Source organism: Hypomesus transpacificus, chromosome 25 (assembly GCF_021917145.1).
Source record: "Hypomesus transpacificus isolate Combined female chromosome 25, fHypTra1, whole genome shotgun sequence".
In the NCBI taxonomy this organism is placed as follows: domain Eukaryota; kingdom Metazoa; phylum Chordata; class Actinopteri; order Osmeriformes; family Osmeridae; genus Hypomesus; species Hypomesus transpacificus.
The window spans coordinates 460,483-485,247 of record NC_061084.1 but is presented as its reverse complement, the minus strand read 5'-3'; the positions used below and the strand labels follow the sequence as shown (position 1 = coordinate 485,247).

Here is a 24,765-nt window from a genome sequence, read left to right as displayed (position 1 = left end):
AAAAAGAGGCTAGATCTATGTAGAATCTGTGCTCTTGTAAACAATGTCAGATTGTTTTAACCATAAAGACATTTTTTGTATAGCATACATCATGAAAAACGATTAAACAAACGGGATTACCTGTGTTGAACTACTTTAAAAAGCAAAAGTCAAAAGCATCACTTACTGTAAAGCTACTACATCCAATAGACATCATTTTAAATATCATTTTTAGTATTAAAATTGTTTCTACTAGATGATGCAAGATGGGTCTGTAAACATCTCCCCACTCTGCCTCTGAATGGCTGTGAGGTTTAGGAGTGACGATTGGTTCCAGAACCAGTTGTTAAGTTGGGAAGCATGGGAGCTTGAGCAACCCTAAACATTTTCTAAAATCGCTGCTGCCACCACTTATAGTGACATTGTCTGAATTAGACATGATCCCTCAGATTTCAACAAACCGCTTTTGGCACAGAAGGCATAACGATAGGCATATATATTGTGATAAAACTACACATACCAAATTCTAGCATTCTTACATTTACATTTTACATTTATTCATTTAGCAGACGCTTTTATCCAAAGCGACTTCCAAGAGGGAGCTTTACAAAGTGCATAGGTCACTGATAATAACAACAAGATAGCCCCAAAACATTGCGAGTAGCCAAAAACATGAAGCACATATTGTGAAAAACCAAAATAAGTGCCAAAGGAAAGAACCATAAGAGCATGTAGTTAAACAAGTTTCAATTTAAACAACATGAACCGCTATAAGTGCAAGTGTACCTGTAGAAAAACAAGCAACATTAAAAACAATATATCACAGCGAGTAAAAAATAAATAATTACCACTAACCACAAGAGCAAGTCTCTAAGCAAGAGTCATTGTGATCTACAGTAATGAGACGGTAATCCTTAAGGAAACCTTCTTCACAACCAGTTGTGAGATCACCACCTAGTGGAGGTTTATATAGCATATGTCCACAAGACTCCTTGTGATTGCAAAGCTCTAAACTTATCCTCCACACCTATAAAGTTAACCACCACCTATCTATGTTAACCCAATGAAACACCATCACGAATGTAATCTTTTATGGAATATCATCTTATAGAACTGTGTGTTTAGATTATGAGGAGTCCATTGTAGCTCATTAGATGGCCCAGTAAGACTAGCAAGAAACTCACATACACAGAGCAAGAGAGAGAGAGAGGGAGGGATAGAACGAGGTGTGAGAACTATCAAAGATGGCCATCCAGCAACTCCAGACTTTTGCATATGAGAGGCGGTAGCAGGGATGTCTGCCAGCCAAGCCTACACTTCCATCATTTCAATATGCACATGGTATTCTTGCATATTTTCCACAAATTATTCGAATCATTGCAATGTTTTACATTAAATGCCCTTTTTTTAATCTCAGAACACCTATACAATTTTGATTTTTTTTCTGTGAATCTATGCTTGGTTTAATTAAGCAATATTATGGTAATAATAACATGTGAATGTTTCTTCCTTCACATATATGCCATGCCCTACTCGAATTGCCCTAGATTCAGCTATGTTTACCAAGTCTCCATCAACCACTCCGCCAGCCGCGTGAGATTTCAGTGGGCTGGGAAGAACATTAAACGTCACCAGCTCAGTCCTGCAGAGGCACGTTGAATTGTGCATGCACTCTTGCTGCAGCCGAAATCTTTCATGTATAGGCATAACACAAATTGAGAGTGCAACCATTTCAGGCTTCAGACTAACAACAGTATGTGGTTTGATATCGTATGATACCATTGTATGATACCATCGTATGATACCTTCACATGATACTTTAATATTTGCTGTTAATTGATGTATTAAATGTTGTCACACGGTCGAAAGCTTCGTTTGTGCGTGTGTACTATGGGTATTACGGTGATAGACCTAGCAATAGTACACTGAGTTCCTATGTTGCCTTCTGTTTTGAGCTCAAGAGCAGGCATGTTGCAACGTGACAGCAGGGCCCCGTGCAGCAAAACCACGCCCCCTCGACCAATGAGAGTATTTGTGGGCGGACCCAGGCAGGGTTGTTGTTCACTGCCAGCCAATGGGATTTGTTACTTACAAAGTCAGCGGAGAAGAGACAGAGGCACGTGTACCTCTCCGTGTTTACTGGGGTGCGGAGAACCGAAATGTGTGTCATAGAATAGAACTGAAACGGACCAACTGTAGACGGTCGACAATCCTGCTTTGGTTCGTCTTTGATGTGAAACCTTTACTTTTAAATCTTAACTTTAATATAGATTCATATCATTCGTTTGGTCGGAATATCCGCAATCCGAAGCGTCAACGCCAAATAATTCTGAGGTAATTATCGTTTCTTGACTGATATGTATTTGTCTGACTGTTAAGACAGCCATAGTATTTCAACATTAACGCATGACGTATTCGTTTGAAAGATTACTGTACGTGCGGAAATAACATTTTATTCAGAAAGTCTGCTGTACAGTAAGGCTTTATAACTGTAATGGATGGACACAAAATATTTTATTGGGAGCAACTTGAGATTGACCTTCGCAGTGTATTTACAATCACATGTCAAGCTATGAGGAATTTATCATTAAACTGGTTAAGCACTTGCACTACTGTACATGCCCACATGAGAGGGCTGTTAAGTTCATGCTAAAATATGCTCAACGATATAAAATGTAAATACAAAAAATTACTTTGCAGTTTTAGATTGTTGTCATAAAATGTGTAGAAGAGGAATGCCTTGATCATGTAAACTAATATACTCTTTTGCATACAAATTAGCAGATACCATTGCGTGCACAGACACCTTTCAAGTTAATTGGCCATTCTTGAGTTGGTCACAAGTAAAACCTTCCAGTTCCCCTAAGTGATTTTGGTCATCTGAGCAAAGTGTGCTAGTTTGTCCATTGGTAATTGTTGGCAGTCTTCTGTCAAACTAATGTGAGATCATTGGGCCAGGGCAGCTGATAGGGCTGTAGACCAAGGGAAGCAGGCAGGCAGGCAGGCAGGCAACTGTCCCTTAAGTGACAGACATCCACACACACACATTAGGTAGATGTGTCAGCCTCAACGTGTCTCATGCAGAGGTGACTCAAGGTATTGCAGTTTCGCTTTACACTCAGCTTCACACTCGCATACACACATGCACAATCACTCATACTCACTGAGTGTGAGATGCAAAGGGCTTGAAACCAGTAGCATGGATGCCAAACCCATGATAATCCTGTCGTGACTACCTGCCTGACCCATACTGACCAGACAAAGGGGGGCAAATCAAGCGTCTGGAAGTGGAAAAATAAATAAATTAAAAAGGACAATAAGTATTCGTGAGAGCTCGGGAAAGAGCTGACGTATACAGAGATAACAATCCTCTCGTCACAGTCAAGAAAAAAACATACAAAGGCAATTTCCTCAGACAGTTACCTGTAATAGCCAACCAGCTGTTGAAGGGGCCTTGGGTTTCATTAAGAATCCCTAGGTGTATTTTAAAATAGGAAAGGCTCTATTGGTCAGTGCACCGTTTCCGGAAAGACCATGACGGAAATATCATGCTGGTATTATGTAAGAGAGAGGTGAGTTATTGGGGTTAAGCAGTGTGACGCCAGGAAACACATGTTTGGCCATGCTCATACTACATCAATGTTGTGTACATATGGAGCACATGGACCAAGTGGGTGGCAGATCTTTGGCTGATGATCAAAAGATTTAATAAAGGTCTGTGCTAGGTATTGAACAGAAATATTAGCGAAAAAAAAGCAGACTTGTCTGCTCCAGTTATCAGTAGTTTATGAGTTAGAGGCGGCTAAATGTTTGGTTTGCAACTGAGGTATTAAAGTTGGTAAGTCATTCTTCCCAAATGAAATGAATCCTCTGTTATCATTAAAAGGCCTCATAGGATGAGGGTGTATAAGGAAACACCCAGTTTCGTTCTAGGGAAATGGCATTGACGTGAACTATAATTGCACTCAATATGGGCTCTAGATAAGCTCAACTAGTTGTTTTACAAATGTGCAATATTCATGTGTAACACATGTGTAGCCCCTACTGCTGCATGAGACTATTGTCACACTGATACCAATGCTGCAGACTCATTCAGACTGCTGCTAAGTACAAACGGCCCAAAGTTGGAAACCGTGTCAAGAGATCCACACAGTCTACATTTGGCTCTTGACTTCATCCATGTGGATTTCTTTATCTCAAGGCAGCTTGTACGCAGGCCTATTATAGGCTACTTCTTTCTCGACCAGACTATGACGTGGGCTGTCTTGGCGTTGTGTTGTTACTGCATTTAGTGGGTTACTTTGTGTCTGCTTTTTTTTCCGTATATAGGCTTACAGTCCCCACTTGGTTACAATCTGATGAATTGGTCATCATAAGGTAGCCTGCTCATTTGTTGTGTTAAATAATTTGAGTAGAATGCATACATCAGAGATCAACAATTAATTGGATTTTATCTTGAAATGTATGCAAACAAATGAAATGTATGCATACACATAGCCTACATAGGAATTAGATTGCTGTGTCCCTGTCGGACCAGCCCAGCCCTAGCATGCTGCTAGCAGTAGGAAGCGTCCTTCATTGGCCAGAAGGTTTGTCCAATGAGGGGCCGAGAAAGCTTGCAGGAAGCACATCCTAGAACACGTGCATCATCTGAGCACAGAGAGCTGAGATTGGAAAGGGACCGCAATAAACCAGTTTCGCAGGGTTTTATTTACGCAGTAAACATATTTTTTTGTTCTGTCGTTGCGGCCATGAGAAAAAGCTGATGAACATTCTTGACTACAACAGAAAAGGATGTACAAGCTGACAGGCATCTAATAAAAGCTGATGGTAAACGGATATAGCGCTTAGAATATGCTTTTGTTACAGCCCGAGACCTTGCTCTTTGCATCGTCCCATCTGTACATCGCGGTAGGGAATGCATTTGTCATTGCAAATTTGCATTTGTTTACTTATTTGCAGTGATGTATTTAGCAGACGCTTTTCCCCCCAAAAAAAACATAAATGGGGGATTTGAACATGCGATCCTTAGATATTCAGCTACATTATCTACCACTGAGCTAAACTCAATGCCCGATGCTGTGGTCTCTATTCCCTATGACAAAATCAAATGGTTTTGCTCGAAGCATATTGTTGCTGTCATGTTTCATTATGTCACCAAAAAATGCACATGGAAGTCGTATTACTAGTTTTAAATTGTATTTGTTTAAAAACAAACGCAAGTCAGTTTCTCTGAATAGTTAGATGCTGCAAGAGGGTATGCCTGTCAAAAACGTGTTTGGAAAGGTTGGCTCCAACATAGCCATGCTTTAACGTGGTGTGCATGCTGGCTGCTTTCATTACTCAGATTGACACTGTGTTTCAGGCCATATCGAAAACGGCAACGTGATGCGTCTCGTTTACGAATAATTCCTCCTCTCTGGCAGTTGTGTGTCATTACACTGCATGAGCTTATCATATTCAAGATGGTTTGTTGCCAACTAGCCCTACTTGATATACAGGTAGGACCTTTAACCATCTCTAACCCAAGATGGCCAGCTCCAGATTGAATATTGGAAGCAACAAAGGTTAATTACTTCACTTCTGAAACTGCTCACCAGTTTCATTGTGGTCTTAGTAGATGATACATGTGACTTTGTCAGATTGACTCCTATTTGAATGTAAGGTTGAAATGTATGCATCACATTAATCTCTACTTTTGAATTTGATCAAGGTTGCTTTGCTGGATATTTAAATGCTGATCCTCCATTATAAGGCTGCATCTCAGTGACCTGTCATTGTAATCCGCACCATAAAGCAGCCTTTATAAATGGTTATTCCCCCCCGCAAATAGATTAAGGTTTAAATGCATATGCTCGTCATCCAGCATACTTAGACAGCACATGTTCTATTTCATTCAAGGCTTATGGATTGGCCTCTGCAGTGTCCAGCTAGGGCCCCGCTGGCAAGCAGTCTTCTGCCCGACCCTGAGCCCCATCCCTCAGCCTTAGACAAGCAGGCTTCAACCTCCCCCCCCCACACACACGAGCACACCACCACCCCACGTCAGACCAAGGGGGTTTAGTCCACCTCCAGCTGCCTAAGGCCTCTGGATCTGGGCACTGGGTCCACGTATGTGGATTTACTGTGGGATTACTGGATTACCGCTGAGTAACTCTAGGGCGTAAATAGGGAAGGACACTACCTGCGTAGATAGGTGACCTGTTGGTCTCTTAATAACCCAGGCAGCCTTAATTGTCCCAATGGTCTGTGCGTAAGTGTTTGCTGGGTTTATTAGTGTTTTGAACTGCTTGTCTGTGGGAGTCTTAGCTATGACGAGGGTTGCATTAGGGCTGTGCATGGCCCATTTGGGGATTTGGGGTTAATCCACCCCATGCACAGTCTACCTAGGCACTTGTTCCATGTAGCTGGACTGGGAGTTGGTTTTCTTGGGACAAAGTTTCTGGAGGAGGAGGAGGGGGAGGAGGACTGGTTTGAGCCAAATCTCTGGGAAATGGACCAACAGTTGGGTGCATGAACACACACAAACACAGATGCGAGCGCACGCACACACACACGCATCCACAAACCCTGTTCCCCCCCGCTGAGCGATCGTGCACCGAAATAAAGTCCATGCTGCTGAGAGTCAGTCACAGCGGAGTCCTGGGAGGAGAGAAGAGACTGGCCGGCACAGAGGGAGGGAGAGAGAGGGGGGGAGAGAGGGGGGGAGACGATAGATAGGAACCAAACTCCTAGAAAAGAGGCGCGGTAAACAGCCGAGCAGTCGCAGGTGTGTGTGAGCATGTGCTGGTGCACACACCTCATAATCATTCCCTTTGCCTTTCAACTTCAAAGGTTGCCTCCCTTTGAGCTGTTTGGGGGCAAATGAGTGGGCCATGAACCCCTTTGAGGTCCGGCAAGGGGTATAGAACTATTCTTAGAACACTGGGGGGGGGGGGGGGGGGGGGGGGGAGATAATACTAAGTTGGTTTGCAAAAGAAACGTGCAACAAATAGCGGGGAAGATAAATGTCAGAGACGATATGCCACACTCCAGAAAGCAGGATGCATTGTAACTCTTTGTTCTGTCTCTCCCCCCGCCCCCCCCCCCCCCCCCCCTCCTCTCTCTCTCCCCTCCAGGTGGTTCGACACCCAGCAGCACGGCCCCAGAGAGCCAGAAGACGCAGCGCAGATTGAGAAGAATAAATGAGTTACTCTATTTTTCACTCTATTTTTTTCTCTCATTTTTCCTCCCTCTCTCCTCGGAGCAGCAGGCAGACACTCTAACAGCCCATCTGTTACCGCGCCACCAGCCAAGGCTGTTTCATAAGACGGTTGTCGTTTTCCTTTGTCCCCAAGATTACCACGGAGTAATACTTGTTTACTTGACTTTCGAAGATACGCGTTAAGTGTTGGAGGGTTTTTTTCCCTCGCTTTCCACACCTCCGTCTCTCGACCCAAAAGGCGGGTTGCATAAGCAGCGCCTGGACTGTTTTTGGAGCTGTTTCTCCCAGGGGAAAACCATGGTCTTCTCTCCTAAGTGTTAACCGACCAACAACCACCATGATTCACATGTGCTGTCATAGTAGTCCAACCTAAACGCTGGGAAAAGACAAACGCACACAAAAGAATTCTCCAATATTTTCACTTGGCTGAGAGCGCGCGTCTCAACCAAGCTTTTACCAGCCTCGTCCTAAACTAGCATGAGTTATGACAACTCCAACTCCGCCCCAGGAAGTGACAGTCGGGGGCGGCTGGGCAGGTCAGAGGAAGTGGAGGACCGGGAGGCGGGACCAGGAGCCGACTCCCTGAACAACAACGGCGACACGTCCGCTTCGGAGGGAACCAACCGGGAGCGAGGATCGTCGCCCGGGTCCGGCTCCGGGGGGTCCTCCGGCGGGGACCCGAGGGGCCCAAACTCAGACGACACGGACGGGCTGTCGAGCGGAAACGACTCCAGGGGGCGCCCGTCCACCCGGAGCTCGCACAGCTCCTCCAATGGCAAGGACTCGGCCATGCTGCTGGAGACCACAGACAGCAGCAAGAGGTAAACCCCTCCCATGTATTATGACTCCAAGCCACGTACGAGTGGATGCAAACGGTGCGGCAGGGAATCAAGGCCACTAGAAGTTCACAGTTCTAGCAGCATTACAGTGGTTGGTGCCAAGTGTTGTGTTATTCAGACAGCTTAACTGTCGCATCAATCCGTGGATCAGAATTCAAAGGGGAAATGCTTACTATTTACTGGGGCAGAATTCTCCAGACCTAGTTAGTGACCGGGTGCAAACTTTTTACATGGGATTACCGCAACGATTATGTGTGTTTATTAATAGTTGAAAGTGAGGGGTCAAAGGTCCCAGTTATGCATTGTGCAGATTGGGCGACAATATGGCTCCCATTCTTGAAACAAAAGGGGTGTGGAAGGGTGGGGGCCTGCAGATGGCCAAGACTACACAGGGGGTCAGGTCAACAGAAGAAGGTCATTGTGTTAGCTCATAGCCTCCAGACTTGGCCGGCAGCTTCGCCGAGTTCTCTTGCCCCCCAACTCATCCCTCTCTCTTTCCCTCTGTCTCCTCCTCTGCCTCCCCCCCCTCGACGTCGTCTTCGTGGCCCCTCGCAGCTCCAACTCCCAGATCCCCTCCCCCCCCAGCAGCTCGCTGGCGTACAGCCTGCTGAGCGGCAGCTCCGAGCAGGACCCCCCCTCCACCTCCGGCTGCAGCAGCGACCAGTCGGCGCGCGTCCGCACCCAGAAGGAGCTGATGAAGGCCCTGCGGGAGCTGAAGATCCGCCTGCCGGCCGAGCGCCGCGGCAAGGGTCACTCCAGCACGCTGGAGGCCCTCAAGTACGCCCTCAACTGTGTCAAACAAGTCCGAGGTGAGTCGAGGGGGAGGCTGCTGGGGGGGGAGGCGGGAGGTGTTGTGTTAGATTCCTTTTGGAGAGCGTGCAGGGGAGGGGGGGAGAGTGGCTTTTGTGTGGGACTCCCCGTTTTGAGGGACGATAGGGACGGTAGCGCGATTGGATTTTAGCTTTGTGACTTGACCTTTGACCCTGACCTCCTCAGCCAACCAAGAGTACTACCACCAGTGGAGCGTGGAGGAGTGTCATGACTGCAGCCTGGACCTGTCCACCTTCACCATTGAGGAGCTGGACAACATCACCTCCGAGTACACACTCAAAAACACTGTAAGTCTCACACACACACACACACACACACTTCAACTAAAATACAAACAAATGGCAATAAAGAAGAGACTAATCCTGTTGTCACGGCCCTCTTCACGCCCACAGGACACCTTCTCCATGGCGGTGTCCTTCCTGTCGGGGAAGGTGGTGTACGTCTCCCCGCAGGGTGCCTCCCTGCTGCGCTGCAAGCCCGAGAAGCTCCAGAGCACCGTGTTCTCAGAGCTGCTGGCCCCGCAGGACGTGTCCACCTTCTACAGCAGCACGGCCCCCTGCCGCCTGCCTGCCTGGGCCTCCTGCATCGGCTCCGGTGAGGACCCGGGAGAGGGGAACTGTGGAAGAACCCGAGGGGGGGGGATGGGTTTGGAGGGAGATGGGGAGGAAAGGGAACGTTTGAGGTCTGAGGGGGGGCGGGGGGGTTCAGATTGAGGAAGGAAGAGAGGGAATGTTGGAAGTTATGAAGGCATCGGGTCTATTTTTCACTAGAACTTGGTGAATAAGTCCCCAAGTGCTCTGTCGCCCCTCTAACCCCTCCTCTCCCTCCCCTCCCCCCCAGTGTCCCCCGCGGTGGACTGCACCCAGGAGAAGTCCATGTTCTGCCGGATCAGTGCCGACCGGGCGCACGGCAGCGAGATGCGCTACTACCCCTTCCGGCTCACGCCCTACCAGCTGACCCTGAGAGACTCGGACTGCTCCGAGCCCCAGCCCTGCTGCCTGCTCATCGCCGAGCGCGTCCACTCTGGATACGAGGGTACGGGGTCCCACGCAACACATTTACACACGTCTTTTTGTATTTTTACTTTTTGTAATCTTATATTTATAAGAGATTCGTTTTGCGAGCATGAGCAAAGTCATGGCGTCATTCGAATCTGACCTCTTCTTTGTCCTTGTTTTCTTTCCTTCTCCTCCCCTCAGCTCCCCGCATCCCCACAGACAAGAGGATCTTCACCACCAGTCACACTCCCAGCTGTCTGTTCCAGGAGGTGGATGAGAGGTCAGTACCCCAGCATTCATAATCACCACCACGCTTCCCCATGAGGGAACCTTATGGGGCTGTTGGCTGAACATTTCACAACATGGTTACATAAGGGCTCCATCTGCTGATGGACTGTGAGGATGTCCAGTTAACGCTGCGCAGGGCCGTCAGAGGGCAGGGTTAGGGGACCTGGGCATTGGGATAACGTTGCATTGTGGTTGTTGTTGTTGTTCCAGGGCGGTGCCTCTGCTGGGCTACCTGCCCCAGGACCTGGTGGGGACCCCAGTCCTGCTTTACCTGCACCCAGAGGACAGGCCCATCATGGTGGCCATCCACAAAAAGAGTGAGTTTCCCATATTTGGTTTATCCTGTCTTCTCTTACACTCTCTCTCTCTCTCTCTCTCTCTCTCTCTCTCTCTCTCTCTCTCTCTCTAACTGTGTCTCTTGCCTCAATATAATTTTCATGTACAGAAGCCTCCGTTCTAACCCAGCGACGCCCCCCTTTTCTCCCCTCCCTCCCTCCAGTCCTCCAGTTTGCAGGCCAGCCGTTCGACCACGCTCCCCTGAGGATGTGCGCCCGCAGCGGGGAGTACGTGACCATCGACACCTCCTGGTCGTCCTTCGTCAACCCCTGGAGCAGGAAGGTGGCCTTCATCGTGGGCCGTCACAAAGTCAGGACGTAAGTCACAACTCCACACCCATCTCCGGTTTAGTGATTTTGTTTCTACATCAACTATTATGTCATGATTTTATTCTTAATTGGCTTCTTTTTTTTCAATATCTGCATACTGTAAATTATATGTAAACCTAGAAAGCAGTCCGGCCACCCCTCCTCACTCCCTCTCTCTCCCTCCCTCCCTCCCTCCAGGAGCCCCCTGAACGAAGACGTGTTCACCCCGCCGCGGGGCTGCGACGCGCGGGCCCTCACCCCGGACGTGGGGCAGCTGAGCGAGCAGATCCACCGCCTGCTGGTGCAGCCGGTGCACAGCGGCAGCTCCCAGGGCTACAGCAGCCTGGGCTCCAGCGCCTCGCATGGCTCCCACAAGCGCCCGCACCTCAGCGCCGCCTCCTCCAGCGACAGCAACGACGCCGCGGTCGCCACGGTCGCCGCGCACAACCCGGTGAGTCGGAGCTGGACGGATGGAACCGCTCGCGCGCCTGCCGATGTGGCTGTAGCGCCGCTATAACGCCGCGCTTTGAAGACGCAGAGATCTAAAACGAAATCGTGCCAGTGACTAAACCCCTTCCCTGTCTCTCCTCCCAGATGACGTTTCAGCAGATCTGCAAGGACGTGCACATGGTCAAGACCAACGGGCAGCAGGTCTTCATCGAGTCCCGCAACCGAGCGCCGCTACGCAAGCACGCCGCCGCCGCCGCCACCGGTGAGAACCAAACGGCGTCCTGAGAGGTCTAGTACCTGGTCTATACCAGGTCTAGTACCTGACTAGAAAAGGAGGGACCACCCCAGTGTCGCCTCCCATGTACCGACAGGAAGTCCGTCCAGTGTCTGACCCTCCCTCCTGTCTTCCCCTCAGGAGCCGTCGGCGGTCTCAGAGCCATCGGGGGCGCTGACCCCATCAAGGAGCTGATCGCAGATGTAGCCGGGCTCCCCAAGAACCCCCCCCCCACCGAGCAGATCCAGAAAGAGCCGCCCAGCACCTACTCGTACCAGCAGATCAACTGTCTGGACAGCATCATAAGGTGTGTGTGGGTGTCCTAGGTCAATCTAAGCACACGTGTTCAAAGCGTGACATCTTAACCTACAAAGTTGGGGGGGGGTGTTGACTAGGTATCAGGTACTGATACCACCCTGCCAGCTGGTACGCCTTCTCATGACATCACTTCCTGCCCTCTCAGGTACCTAGACAGCTGCAGCGTTCCCAACCCGGTCAAGAGGAAGTGTGGCTCGTCCTCATGCACGGCCTCGTCCACGTCAGACGACAACAAGCAGCAGGAGGCCACCAGCACCGCCAAAGGTACGCACTCACACACACTTCCACACTCACGTTTGGAGGAAACAGTGGGGCATGTACAAAACAATTTAAACGTTGTTTGAACAAACATTTGAACAACAAAATGGTAAAAAAACAAAACAATGCTGGTCACATTTCTGCCATAGTCCAAGCGTGGAGACTAATTAAAGACAGCAGTGGAGGACTGGGGAGTAGGACAGACTCATGGCAGTCTGCCGTGAGCTTACTGCAGTTCCCATGTTTTACCACAAGCTGCTAGAATCCATCTGCCAGTGGAAGCAGAGTGCTGAGGTCTCCGGCCCAACAAACACAAATTGAGACCGAATCACTGAAATGACGCTCCTAACTTTTGGAAGATCAGAGGTTTTTCACTAGTTTGGCTCACTGATGGCACAGACACAATGTACAATTTATATTAAATAATGATGCATTAACTTGGAAAAATAGTTTTAGAGGAACTATTGGATCATTTTGCCAATTGGAACAAGCACCCCCTCACTCCTGTATGTATATATATATATATATATATATATCCAGCTTGTCCCTGCAGTACCACACACAAACCAGCACCAGAGGCAGTCTGTTCACTTGCCAACAAAGCAGTGTGTGAGTGTATGTGTGTGTGTGTCTGAGTGCGTGCGTGCGTGCGAGAAAGTGAGAGAGCTAGGTCCCGCAAATCCGTCTCCAGTTGGCTTACTCTTCCAGGACTGCTTGTTGACATGCTTGTGTTGAAAGGGGCGGGGTTCCTGAGATCATTCCGAACAATGACTCACCGAGGTCTGTCTGTGTGTCTGTGTGTGTTGTTGCGTGCAAACGGGTGTGTGTACATACCTCCGGTACTCGCACACGTGTGAATTGTGGCTCGTGTGTGCGTGTCTGCGCGTGTGTGTGTGGCGCTGCAGGTCCGGCTGTCTCCTTGGTAGGGGACTCGGCTCCGATGCCGCCCCTGGCCATGCACAGTAAGGCTGAGAGCGTAGCGTCAGTCACCTCCCAGTGTAGCTTCAGCAGCACCATCGTCCACGTGGGAGACAAGAAGCCCCCCGAGTCAGGTGACAAAACACACAAAACTCTCGAGCCCACTCTGGGGGGAGGGGGGGGGGGGGCGCGCGCACTCGCATAACTGTCTGTCGGGCTTCTCTCGCTCTCTCCCTTTGGCTCGCTCGCCTCGCTCCTTCTCTTGCCTCTCCCTCTCTTTTTCTCTTTGTGTAACACTTGGCCTCTGTCTTCTGTGTGGCTCTCTGTCTCATACTGTCTATCACAGTGTCCTCACCTCCAGTGGTCCATCTAGTCAGCGTTCAGCTGGTGTCGCTGTCGTGTAGTGGCTTCTGTGGTCCGTGTTTGCCCTTCGTCCTCATCTGTTCTGTCCGCTCGCTCTTCTTTTCTCCCCTCCCTCTTTATTAACTTCTTTCTCTCCGCCGCGTGTCTCCATAGTCCTCGAGTGTCTCTTAACCAAACGTCTTCACGTATCAAACCCCTTCTGTCTGTTTTATCTTCATGTAAGTCTCCCTTTGATAACACCCCCCCCCCCCCCCCTCTTCTGCTTCTCCTCGACAGACATCGTCATGGAGGAAGCCCCGCCCACTCCGACGTCAGCCCCTCCCGCCCCCCCGGCTCCGCCCGCCGCCGTCGCCCCGGCGGCCTTGGCCCCGCCCAGCCAGGCTGCCCAGCCCGAGAGGGAGGGCAGTCGGCGAGGAGGCCGCTTCGGCCTGACCAAGGAGGTGCTGTCGGCCCACACGCAGCAGGAGGAGCAGGCCTTCCTCTGCCGCTTCCGAGACCTCAGCCAGCTGAGGGTGTTCGACCCTGCCTCCTCCGCCCTGCGCTGCCCGCCCACCGCCACCAGTCCCTTAGCCAGAGGTGAGACGACCCACCGCACTCCTCTGGATGGATCCAAGTCATAGCTTTCAGGTTATTTTTCAGTCCAAAAATGTTTGGTCCATGTTTTTAACTCTTCCTCCTCCCGTTGTCTCCTCCAGGGGCACGTTGTTCCCGTGACTACCCAGCAGCAGGGGGCAGTAGTACCCGCCGGCGGCGTGGGCCGGGAGGCAAGAGGTTGAAGCACCAGGAGAGCAGCGACCAGAGGATCCCCCTCCGGGTCGCCGGCCCCCCCACCTCCACCTACCCCCTGCCCCTGGGCCCCCCCACCACCTCCTCCTCCTGGCCCACCTCCGTTGCCTCCCAGGCCAGCCTGCCCTCGGTGCCTTACCCCCCCGGCATGCTGCCCATCTACCCCATCTACCCCCCGCTCTCCCAGCCCATGCCCGTCCCAGTCCCCGACCCCTCCCTGGCCGCGGGCCTCCGCTTCCCCGCCCTCCAGAACCCCCAAATGGTGCCCCCCATGATGGCCCTGGTGCTGCCCAACTACATGTTCCCCCAGCTCAACCCCTCCATCCCCCAGCTGGCCCAGCCCGGCGCCGCCGTCATGCCCCCGGCCCACCAGCACTTCTACAACCCCAACGCCGCCTTCCCCTTCGCCGGCCCCATGGCCGTTCCCCTCCCCGTGCCGGCCGGCGTGCCTGCCCAGGCCCCGCCCAGGGCCCCGTCTCGCTCCAGCACCCCGCAGTCCTGCGGCCCGGCGCCGGCCGAGCGCGAGGGCGCCGACTCGCCCCTCTTCCAGTCGCGCTGCTCCTCCCCCCTCAACCTGCTGCAGCTGGAGGAGTCGCCCAGCAGTCGGCTGGAGGTCGCCACGGCGCTGGCCGCCGCCCAGCAGGCCGCGCCCTCCGCGCAAGGGGGCGGGGCTGCAAGCGAAGGCTCCTCCAACCAGAGGAGCTCCGAAGACCACTCCAAGGAGAACGAGAATGTAAGTTGAGAGAGAGTGAGAGATCCACACACACGGTTGAGGTTGTCAAAACACGACCAGCTGTCATCCATTTCTCTGAACGAGAACAAAAAAGAGGTTCTCCCTCTCATCCCCTCCGTCTCCTCTCATCCCCTCCGCCTCTTCAGGGGGAGACTAACGAGTCCAACCACGACGCCATGTCCACCTCCAGCGACCTGCTGGACCTGCTCCTCCAGGAGGACTCTCGCTCCGGCACCGGCTCGGCCGGCTCTGGCTCCGGCTCCTTGGGTACGGGCTCCTCGGGGTCTGGGTCCTTGGGGACGGGCTCTTCTGGGTCTGGGTCCTTGGGGACGGGCTCCTCTGGGTCCGGCTCGGGTTCCAACGGCTGCAGCTCCTCAGGCAGTGGCACCAGTAAGTAGCTCTCCCCACACTCACACACACACACACACCTCCTGGCTGGAGTTATTGACAGATAGGGGAACCCAGTGGGAGTCACTGATGTTGTGGCCAATGCCGCCGACACAAACAAATCAACTGCAGCCTGGCTGACAGACAGCGAGAGAAGCCCATTAAGAGAACTTGGAAAGCATAGCGAGGATCTAACCTTCTACCCCCCCTCCCCTTCCCCAGGGAGCAGCCACACCAGCAAGTACTTTGGCAGCGTCGACTCGTCGGAGAACGACCACTCCCGCAAGCGGCCCGCGGGGGGCGCCAGCGGCGACGAGCAGTTCATCAAGTCGGTCCTGCAGGACCCCATCTGGCTGCTGATGGCCAACACCAACGACACAGTGATGATGACCTACCAGATGCCCGTCAGGGACATGGAGGCGGTGCTGCGGGAGGACCGCGAGGCCCTCCGGCCCATGCAGAAGCACCAGCCGCGCTTCACCGAGGAGCAGAAGAGAGAGCTGAGCCAGGTGCACCCCTGGATCCGCACGGGGCGCCTCCCCCGCACCATCAACGTCTCGGTCAGTCTACCACACACACACACACACACACCGATAAAGCCAGACACAAACTAAGATATAGCTTTACCTGTAGCTATATATATATATATATTCACTATCGCAGACACTCATGAGCCACGGTTGTGCTCCAGTTTCTAACCCCCTCCGCCTTTCTTCTGCCCGTCCTCCAGGCCTGTATGGGGTGCAGGTCTCCCCCCCTGGCCGCCCCCTACGACGTGGAGACCCACGAGATGGAGCTGGGCGGCGCCCTGGAGGCGACCGAACAGGCCGGCGCTCAGGAGAAGGCCACGGCCGCCATGGACCAGGGTGAGGGCTCTCAAGGCCAAAGCCAAGGAAACGACCAGGAAATGACCACGGAGGAGCAGGAAGTGACCTCGCCAAAGGCGGTCGCCACTGTTATGACCCACTGAGGAGGAGGAAGTCACAAAAGAACGAGAACTATGTTCGGTTTTGTAACCTTCCTACCCGGACAGCAGCCATTTGAGAAATGTGCATCTCGGGTCAAAATGTTGAATGTCACGTCGATGTGAGGGTATTGATTGGTTGAGTCAGTGCAAAGGTTTTAATTGGTTCTCAGGGCATTGAGGGTAATTGAAGTGCATTTGTGCCGGGACAACTGCCGTTATTTCATCGTCCTCATTGGCTGGCCTCCGAATCAATCATCCCTCTGGGTCCAATCAGTAACTTTGTTCTATCTAGTGTTCTGTCAGTTTTCCTTAACGGTCAACTCCAGCAACACAACACACTCGGTTTTTAAGAGTGAGACATTGCATTGTGCACATTTTGTTGTTTTTCTTATTTAATTTGTTTGTAATATAATGATGATAAACACTACAAAGAAAGACAAAGATGTGAAAAGACATTGAATGTCTTTCAAAATTGCCAATGTATTGAAGACGGTGTGTTTCACTGCAGTCTACCCCTGTCTTGAGATATATTGGGATCTACTGTACAGTTCAGAGCCCAGTTGGGTGAATTCACATCATATACAATGGTAGAGCTCAGCTGCTAAACCCTCCAGTTATGAGTTTATTTTTGTTCAAAGGTTTTCAGATCATGAGAAGGTATATTTTCTTCTCCATCTTGTTTTCCAATTTGTTTGGAAGTGGTTATTTTCTTCACTTACACAAATGCCAGTCGTTTAGACCAAATGTACATGATAAACCTGGTTTACTTTTACTCGAAGCGGTAATGTATATTTTTATACTTAAAATGACTAAAGTTGGTCCAAAATGAAGTTGTCTGTAAACATGACGGGTGTTTTATTTTATTTGAGTCAAAAGTGATTTTTTTTTAAACCAGCTTTAGGCGGGTGTTTATTAAGAGAGTCTGTTGATGAATGCCTTGGAAGAGAGTAGAGGAAAGTTGTTTCTGTGGCGATACAATCATGTCACTCAAGACACTTTGAGTGACAGTTGGACTTCTGGGACTGGGTATCCATGGTCAGGTGACCTCAGTTCCCACTTCTCATTGGGTGGGCATTATTCTGTGTGATCTCTTTACAATGAGAAATTGTCAGACCGGATATGGTTCAAACGGACAACTGACATTTATGCAAGGATTCTGGTTGGACAATTCCCCAAGGCTTGGACGTAAGGACGCCCTGATTGGCTGCTTTATGGACAGTATGGGCAGTCGAATCGCATTGGTTGAAAGAAGTTTGAACAACAGGAAACACGGAAGTTGGAATACTGAGAGCTTCAACAGTATTTTTCTCTTTGTCTCTCCCCTCTTCACTGTGGCACTGTTACTGGTGATGTATCATTCTCCTTTGTCCAGTCGGTGGTTTCTGCGACAGTTTGTAATTATTTTTGTGAATTTCTTTGTATAAAAATGGACAAAATAAAATGAAATGAAATGTGTTCTTGTTTGCTCGAGACTTATTTGATTTTTTGTCATAATCTGACTGCTGACCAGCTTCTGTTTCCAAGGCTCTGAAGTCCTTTTCCTCAACAGTTGAGCTGGAATCCAGAGAGAAGGAGAAGCAGGACAACGGTTTTATTCTGGACCACATTCTTTTATACACTCACTGTGGTTTCCACCCAAAGTGACCACCAGAGCCCAAAAAAGACCCAAGGAATGCCCTGCAAGTGGTACCACTCCTCTCCACCAACACACATCCACTCTCTCTCACACACACATCCACTCTCTCTCACACACACATCCACTCTCTCACACACACATCCACTCTCTCTCACACACACATCCACTCTCTCTCTCACACACACACACACACATTCAGACACATTTGATTATGAAGTCATTTCACTCTGATGTTGAAGATTAAGAAAATTGTCTCAAGAATAAATGGTTCTTCCATAATGAAAGGGTTCAAAGAAGACTACATAAATATGTTGACGAATGCACTGTATTTAGGTATCTAGTTATTTCCCTTTGAAAGTTTAACTATAATGATTTCACTGGAAAGAACCCATTCCTTTTGACAGAATGATCTTACTATGTGTATCATGTAGAAAGAAGTTGAATATTCCCCCCCCATTTGCCCATGAAAACATTTCCTTGATCCCATAACCTTCCTCCATACTGTGACTGCTTGCTCCACAGAAGGTTGTGTGTGGTTTCAGCGGCTTGCAATTTTCTTTTCAGGTTGGTGTGCCCTACCTGTAGCAGTTTAGTGAAGTGCTCATTATACAAAAAACACTGTCTCTCTGTCTGTAAAACACTCTTGCACACAACTTGGCACGGTCCATTACTGTGCAGATGTAACTACAACATCAGAGCTTTCATCAATCCAAATTTCATAAATGCATCAACATTTTCAGTTTTCATCAGAAAAGCTAACTTATTTTTAAGTAGTTGTGAAACTTATAGAAATGTATCTGCCTATTCCATAATTCAACTGTCTATCTAAAGTGTTAAAAAATAAAACAGGAACAAAATACTGTTAAAAACAATAAAAGTATATCTGAAAAATGAAACAAATCAAAACCAACACAACGTTTACACATTCAAAACAAGAAGTAAATGAAACCAAATGAAAAACTCCCACCACTATGATGACCCTCCTCTTTCGCCCAGCTCCTGCTCTCAGACTCCCTCCCTTCTCCCTGCCTCCTCTCTTCCCTCTCCCTCTTTCTCTGGATAGTTCTCTCTCTGGGACTAGGAGGACGTCAAGATGGGGTTGAGTGTGTGCGTGTGGAGCATTTGGTATCTTCTGACCCTGACCCTGAGATGGACCCAGGCACAAGGTCAGACCAACTTCACCAGGTGAGTCTAGTTGCGTGTTGCGCTCGTTTGAAGACTCTTGACATCCTGCCGCTATGTACCAAGGTGTCTCAGTGTGTGTGTGTGTGAGTGTGTGTGTGTGTCACATGATGCCAGAGTCTACTTGTCACCCCTTCTCGAGTGTTACCCCTCCTCTAAAGATATGTTACATCATTCGTATTTTCTCTAAATAACAATACAAAAGAAGAAGAACTTGTGGTGATCCATGGTCATGGTTTCTTGTGGACAGAGAGCAGTGACATGCCCTGGTTGCACATATTGTTGGCATCAAATGCCCTCTTTAAGCCTGGTGTTCAGTTACCCTGAGGCCGCGATGCTTTCCAAATCTTATGAGTCTCTGAACTGTTGTCCGAGTGGGATTAGATTTTCTGGAAGGTGTAAAATTACTAGGTTATAATTCCACGTTAGATTAGACATAAACAAACACAACAGACCAAACAGTCGTTTGTGAGCTGCGTAGGTTGCCAGCAGCAGATGACCAGAGAGGGCCCCAGAACCACAGACATGTTTGAGATTTTGGACCAATGTTGGTTTTCAAAACCAGGTTCACCCCAAAGCAATGCTGTCTGGATCTGTGGAGCGTGTGTGTACGAGCATGTAGCGTATTCTCGAAGACTCTTAACATCTTTGAGTTCTCTATGTACCAAGGCATCACAACGTCATGTTCCACTTGTCAACCCTTCTTAAGGTCATCTGAAGATGTGTTCTCTAATGGAGGGTTTAGAAATAGATTTTGGACAGAAGATCGGTTTAAATATACAGGCAAGGCAGCAGAGGAGTGTGTGTGTGTGTGTGTGTGTGTGTGTGTGTGTGTGCTCGCTATCAGACAACACAGCACTCAAACCCACAGTCGCCTACCAGCTTTGAGCTTTTTTGGTTTTTAACCATTAAATCTTTATTCTTAGGGCAAAAGCCGCATTAACAAGTCTGGGGACCTGTTGTAAAGTTTCAGAGAGTGTGCCACAGCTTTGATCCATGTGTGTCTTTTTTGTGTGAGCACATGCATGTTTGTGTGTGTGTTTCCTAAATATTTAGTCATTGATGTAGTCATTTACATAAACAGGGTTATATAACTACGCGTGTGTGCTTTCTGTGTTCCAAGCTTTCAGACTGCCCCCATGTACTCCATGGTGATGCCCATACGTCACATTCACTTCCTCAATGTGCTCTGTCTGGCTACAGTGTTCATATGGCACACTTTAAGCATGTGTGTATACTGTATGTGTGTGTTTTGGTATAATCCACAACGCACAATATATATATATATATTTTGTGTAACAGCCCTGGATTGAATCAACCTTTACGAAAACATTTCCTTGCACATAGTGTGTAGGCCCTTCCCAGAATCCGCGAACAGACCCCAACTGTGTGTGTGTGTATGCGCATGTGCGCGTGTGTGTGTATAGGCTTCTTCCACAGAATGTCTCCAGCTGCTATTCCACAAACTAAATGTCTCAAATCTTCAGCAGGGCACTGATTTGCAAGATCCTTCGATCATTTGACCTCTCCATCACTCTCTCTCTCTCTCTCTCTCTCTCTCTCTCTCTCTCTCTCTCTCTCTCTCTCTCTCTGACCCTCCCTCCCTCCAGGCCTATCTTCCTCTGTGGGGGCCACTTGGTGACCGACTCTGGCTTTGTGGCCAGTGAGGGTTTCCCCAGCCAGTACAAACCCAACAGCAAGTGTACCTGGTACATAACTGTGAGTCAGGACAATATGCTGTCCTCCTCCTTCTAACAGACAGGCCACTGAAACACAACCACCCAACGAATACCATTAACACTGATAGACCCTGACCCCTTCGCCACCCACACCCCAGCCTCAACCCTTTCTCCTCCTCCCCTCCTTTCCCCCCAAACACCCCATAATAACCCCTGCAGGTCCCCGAGGGCCACGTGGTCATGCTCTCCTTCCGCCTCTTCGACCTGGAGGCCGACCCCACGTGTCGCTACGACTACCTGGACGTTTACAACGGCCACTCCCACACGGTGCAGAAGCTGGGCCGCTTCTGCGGAACGTTCCGGCCGGGGGCGCTCCTCTCCACCTCCAACACCATGATGCTGGAGATGGTGTCTGACGCCAGCTCCGGGGGGAGGGGCTTCGTGGCTTACTTCAGCGGGGGGAAGCCTCATGTGGACGGTGAGGAGTCAGCCCTGTCTCTGGTTTCGGCTTCCCTTGATCCTCTGTTTTCGGTTTCTGTGTGGTCAATGATGGTGCCTCTTTTTCGACCCCTCATCTCCTCATCTCTCTATCTGTGTTCATCCCCCCAGAGGACCAGTTCTGTGGGGGGAGACTGACAAAGTCTCAGGGATCCATCAAGACACCAAACTGGCCCAACTCGGATTACCCAGCAGGCATCAGCTGCTCCTGGCACATCTCCGTGGAGCCCAGCAACGTCAGGCATCAACCAATCCAATTCTATTGTGCAGCTCCAATATCACTCTTGAACCAATCAAAACACAGCTTTACAGCTCACATCTCTCTGTTAAACCAATCCTAACGCAGTATGTATGCACGCCTGTTGCCGCCTCACACAACAACTGGTGCATTGAAACTAGATGTTATTCGTCAATATTTTCAGGCCTTGTTGTGCCAGAAAAATTTATTGATCTTTCAGGCCTTGTTGAGTCAGGTGTGTTTGGGACAGAAGAGAGAAGAGAGGGAGAGAAACATAAACACTGGTATAGGGGCCTTTCACAAGGAAATGTTCTGGAAGGTCCAGACTTGGCTTCCCGAGTGAGTGTGTGTGGGTGTCTGTGTGTGCTTACTCGCCATTTGACTGCGGCGCTGTGATGGAAGTATTAATGAAAGACCTTATTGAGGGAGAAGGGTGTGTGATGGAGAGAAGGAAAGAGAGAGAGAGAAATGGGGGACGGCGTAAGGTGAGTGGGTGAAAGCCCCTCTGTATTCCAGAAATCAGACTCAACTAGGGTCAAACATATTACTGTAAAACAATTACACGTGCTTCCTTTAACTTCCTTTACCTCACCGTACGTGTCCCACCGTACACTGCTGATTGGCCATGCGGTAAACATGTCAAATGGGCTTTTAGTTTGAGCGTGTCGTGTCTTTCAGGTGATTGAGGTCAAATTTCAGAAGCTTGACATAGAGCCCGACATTTACTGTCGCTATGACTACGTGGCCTTCTTCAACGGGGGGGAGAGGGACGACTCCCGACGCATTGGGAAGTACTGTGGAGACCGGGTCCCAGGGTAACAACCCCCCCCACACACACACACACACACTTACACACACTGTGGTAACATGGTGCATTTTTTTCTCTGAAGGACCACATTACCCATTAGACATTAGATCCCCTACTGACATCGCCCTCTTCCTCTCTTCCTCCCTCCCTCTCTTTCATTTTCATATCTAATATCTCGGGTCCTCTTCCTTCTTCCCTTCCTTGACTTCCCTTCTCTCTCTCCCAGAACCATTGTGACCACTGGGAACGAGCTCCTGGTCCAGTTTGTCTCTGACCTCAGTGTTACCTCAGATGGGTTCATGGCCCACTATTCCAGCGTTCCCCGGGGGTCCCGGACCCCCACGGCCGGGGGGGACACCCTCCACGGGCCACAGTCCGGCTCCCAAATCCACAAACCCCTCTCCAAGCCCACCAAATCAACCCCCAAACCCAAAACAGGCCTCCGGGTGAAACCTACCACAAAACTCGCCACCAGGCCAGGGGTGAGAACACCAGTGAAGCCCCCTCCACGTAAACCTACAGCCAGACCTGGTGTTAGGCCTACCCCTAAGCCCAAACAAGTTAAACCCAGAGTAAAGCCAACAACTAAACCTGGTGCGAGGTCTAACTCAACCTCTAAGCCTAGCACCAAGACCAAACCCACACTTAAACCTGGAATGAAGGCTAAAGCCAAGCCCACGGCCAAACCTGGGGTCAAGCCAGTGAAGCCACCCCTTAAGCCTGGAGTTAAACCTGGTGTCAAGCCTACACCCAGAACAGGGATGAAACCTACTCCTAAACCAAAGACCAAACCTAAAGTGACAGCCAAACCTGGGAAGAACAAGACGGTTACCAAGAAACCTGTTGCCAAGAAACCTGTTGCCAAGAAACCTGTTGCCAAGAAACCTGTTGCCAAATGTGAGTGTTATGATGTTGTCACGTTTTCTTCTTTTCTTTTTGGTCAATGTCACACATTTGTTCATGTGTATCTGAGCTAATGGTGTGTGTGTATGTGTGTTGTGTGTGTGTGTGTGTATTGGTGTTTTCAGCCCTACCAGTAAACCCGCTGTGTACACAGGCCTGTAAGCGGACTGGCACTTTACAGTCCAACTTCTGCCCAAACGATTTTGGTGAGGCTCTTTCTCTCTCTCAACCTCTTTTCACGTATCCGACTTTCCATCCCTCCCCTCCCTTTTCCACTGTCACCTATCTATCACTCTCACTGATGACACTCGTTTTCCAATCTTTCTCTTTTTCTCACCCACTCTCGCACCATTTTTCGACGGCACAGCTTGACTTGTTCTCGAGGTTTGCCATTGCCGCAGAGCCCCTCTCTCTGCGTGAAGAGACGGAGGGGACATTACATGGACAGTGGCAGTCCGCCCATTCTCAAAAGATGGTCTCACCCAACAATGGGGAGCCATCCGTTCGGACATATTAAAGTTAATGGAGCGTTTTACTGTCATTTTACACCCTCAAAAGATGTTGCTGTGTCATGCGTATTCAAGAATGTGTCACCTGTGTTTATCTGACTCACAGAAACAGGAAGTGCAGTGACGATAAGGTGCCTTTCTTTCCTTCTGCTCATCCCTCTTTCTTTTCACTCTCTTTCCTTCTTTCTTCACCTCTCTTTCTCTTTTTTTCCCCCTCTTCAAGTGATCACAGGTAAGGTGACCTCCCTTCTCCCTGGTGTGAGGGGTAGCGTGACAGTGGAAGTGTCCCTCATCAAGGCTTACAAGACTGGTCGCTTGGCTGTCACCCAATCAGGACCGGTTTCGTCGGTTACGGTGACCTCCACCTGCAAGAAATGCCCCAGTCTACGCAAAGGTAAGGAGGCAATCCCAAACACACACGTCCATGCAAACACACAAACACACACACATCCATCGTGAGTTCACACATACTCAAACGTAACATTTGATTGGTCCCTCTGTTCTTGCAGGAGCCAATTACGTGTTGATGGGTCAGGTGGATGCGGAGGGGCGTGGCCTTCTTAACCCCTCCAGCTTTGCCCTTTTGTACAAGGCGATCCACGCCAAAGCACTGGCCAGTCTCACACGCAAATCTTGCTGACCTCACAGTCCAGTCCAGCAGCTACTGCGGGGGGTGATCTGACGCCTCACACTCCTCATACCATGCAGAAACACTAACAACAACAACAACGAGAAGCATAGTGAGTTTAAATTGGCCGAACGTATAAAAGGGACAGGTTGATAACATAACCTCAGGTAAAAAAAAAAAAAAAGAAGAAAACATGCATTTGTTCTTGTATTTTCTATTTTCCCTTTTTTACACTCAGATATGGAAATTTGTTTGTGTATATAAATGATATTTCTGTGATTAAAGGATGTATAACTGAAGAACAACCCCCCTAGAGACTCAACATCTACCTCTGGTGAAGAACTTGTTTATGGCAAACAAACAAAAAATGCACTTCTGCGATCACTACAAATGTGGTGTGTGTCGCCACCTAGTGATGTGTTTGGGTTTGGTTTCTCCCTCTTGTTA

General features: G+C 49.6%; 2 protein-coding genes across 3 annotated transcripts; both read left to right on the top strand.

Annotated features, from left to right (window-relative positions):
• The first annotated feature begins 2,086 nt into the window (after positions 1 to 2,086).
• per1b (period circadian clock 1b) lies at positions 2,087 to 17,692 on the top strand. Of its 2 annotated transcripts, XM_047048938.1 has the most exons (19): positions 2,087 to 2,313; positions 7,098 to 8,004; positions 8,578 to 8,831; positions 9,019 to 9,140; positions 9,246 to 9,447; positions 9,694 to 9,888; positions 10,053 to 10,131; positions 10,350 to 10,456; positions 10,639 to 10,792; positions 10,982 to 11,234; positions 11,378 to 11,495; positions 11,649 to 11,814; positions 11,971 to 12,089; positions 12,989 to 13,135; positions 13,641 to 13,940; positions 14,060 to 14,883; positions 15,030 to 15,273; positions 15,493 to 15,830; positions 16,001 to 17,692. In XM_047048938.1, exons 2-19 carry the CDS (start codon positions 7,661 to 7,663, stop codon positions 16,238 to 16,240), a joined length of 4,206 nt encoding a protein of 1,401 aa, XP_046904894.1. In that variant the 5' UTR covers positions 2,087 to 2,313; positions 7,098 to 7,660; the 3' UTR covers positions 16,241 to 17,692. The 2 variants fall into 2 exon arrangements, with proteins under 2 accessions (XP_046904894.1, XP_046904895.1); XM_047048939.1 differs by lacking the exon at positions 12,989 to 13,135.
• A 1,221-nt stretch (positions 17,693 to 18,913) lies between these two features.
• pcolceb (procollagen C-endopeptidase enhancer b) lies at positions 18,914 to 24,640 on the top strand. Its single transcript, XM_047049039.1, has 9 exons — positions 18,914 to 19,058; positions 20,666 to 20,774; positions 20,954 to 21,212; positions 21,344 to 21,468; positions 22,149 to 22,285; positions 22,505 to 23,175; positions 23,307 to 23,387; positions 23,914 to 24,084; positions 24,200 to 24,640. The coding sequence occupies exons 1-9, from the start codon at positions 18,967 to 18,969 to the stop codon at positions 24,328 to 24,330; spliced, it is 1,776 nt and encodes a 591-aa protein (XP_046904995.1). The 5' UTR covers positions 18,914 to 18,966; the 3' UTR covers positions 24,331 to 24,640.
• Positions 24,641 to 24,765: the final 125 nt, after the last annotated feature.

Coding starts and splice junctions, on each gene's coding strand:
- per1b (XM_047048938.1), top strand. CDS start 7,661: ATGAGTTATGACAACTCCAACTCCGCCCCAGGAAGTGACAGTCGGGGG. Junction 10,793..10,981: donor GGCCGTCACAAAGTCAGGAC/GTAAGTCACAAC, acceptor CCCTCCCTCCAG/GAGCCCCCTGAACGAAGACG. Junction 15,831..16,000: donor CCCGCACCATCAACGTCTCG/GTCAGTCTACCA, acceptor CCCGTCCTCCAG/GCCTGTATGGGGTGCAGGTC.
- pcolceb (XM_047049039.1), top strand. CDS start 18,967: ATGGGGTTGAGTGTGTGCGTGTGGAGCATTTGGTATCTTCTGACCCTG. Junction 21,213..21,343: donor GGGGAAGCCTCATGTGGACG/GTGAGGAGTCAG, acceptor TCATCCCCCCAG/AGGACCAGTTCTGTGGGGGG. Junction 23,388..23,913: donor CTTCTGCCCAAACGATTTTG/GTGAGGCTCTTT, acceptor CCCCTCTTCAAG/TGATCACAGGTAAGGTGACC.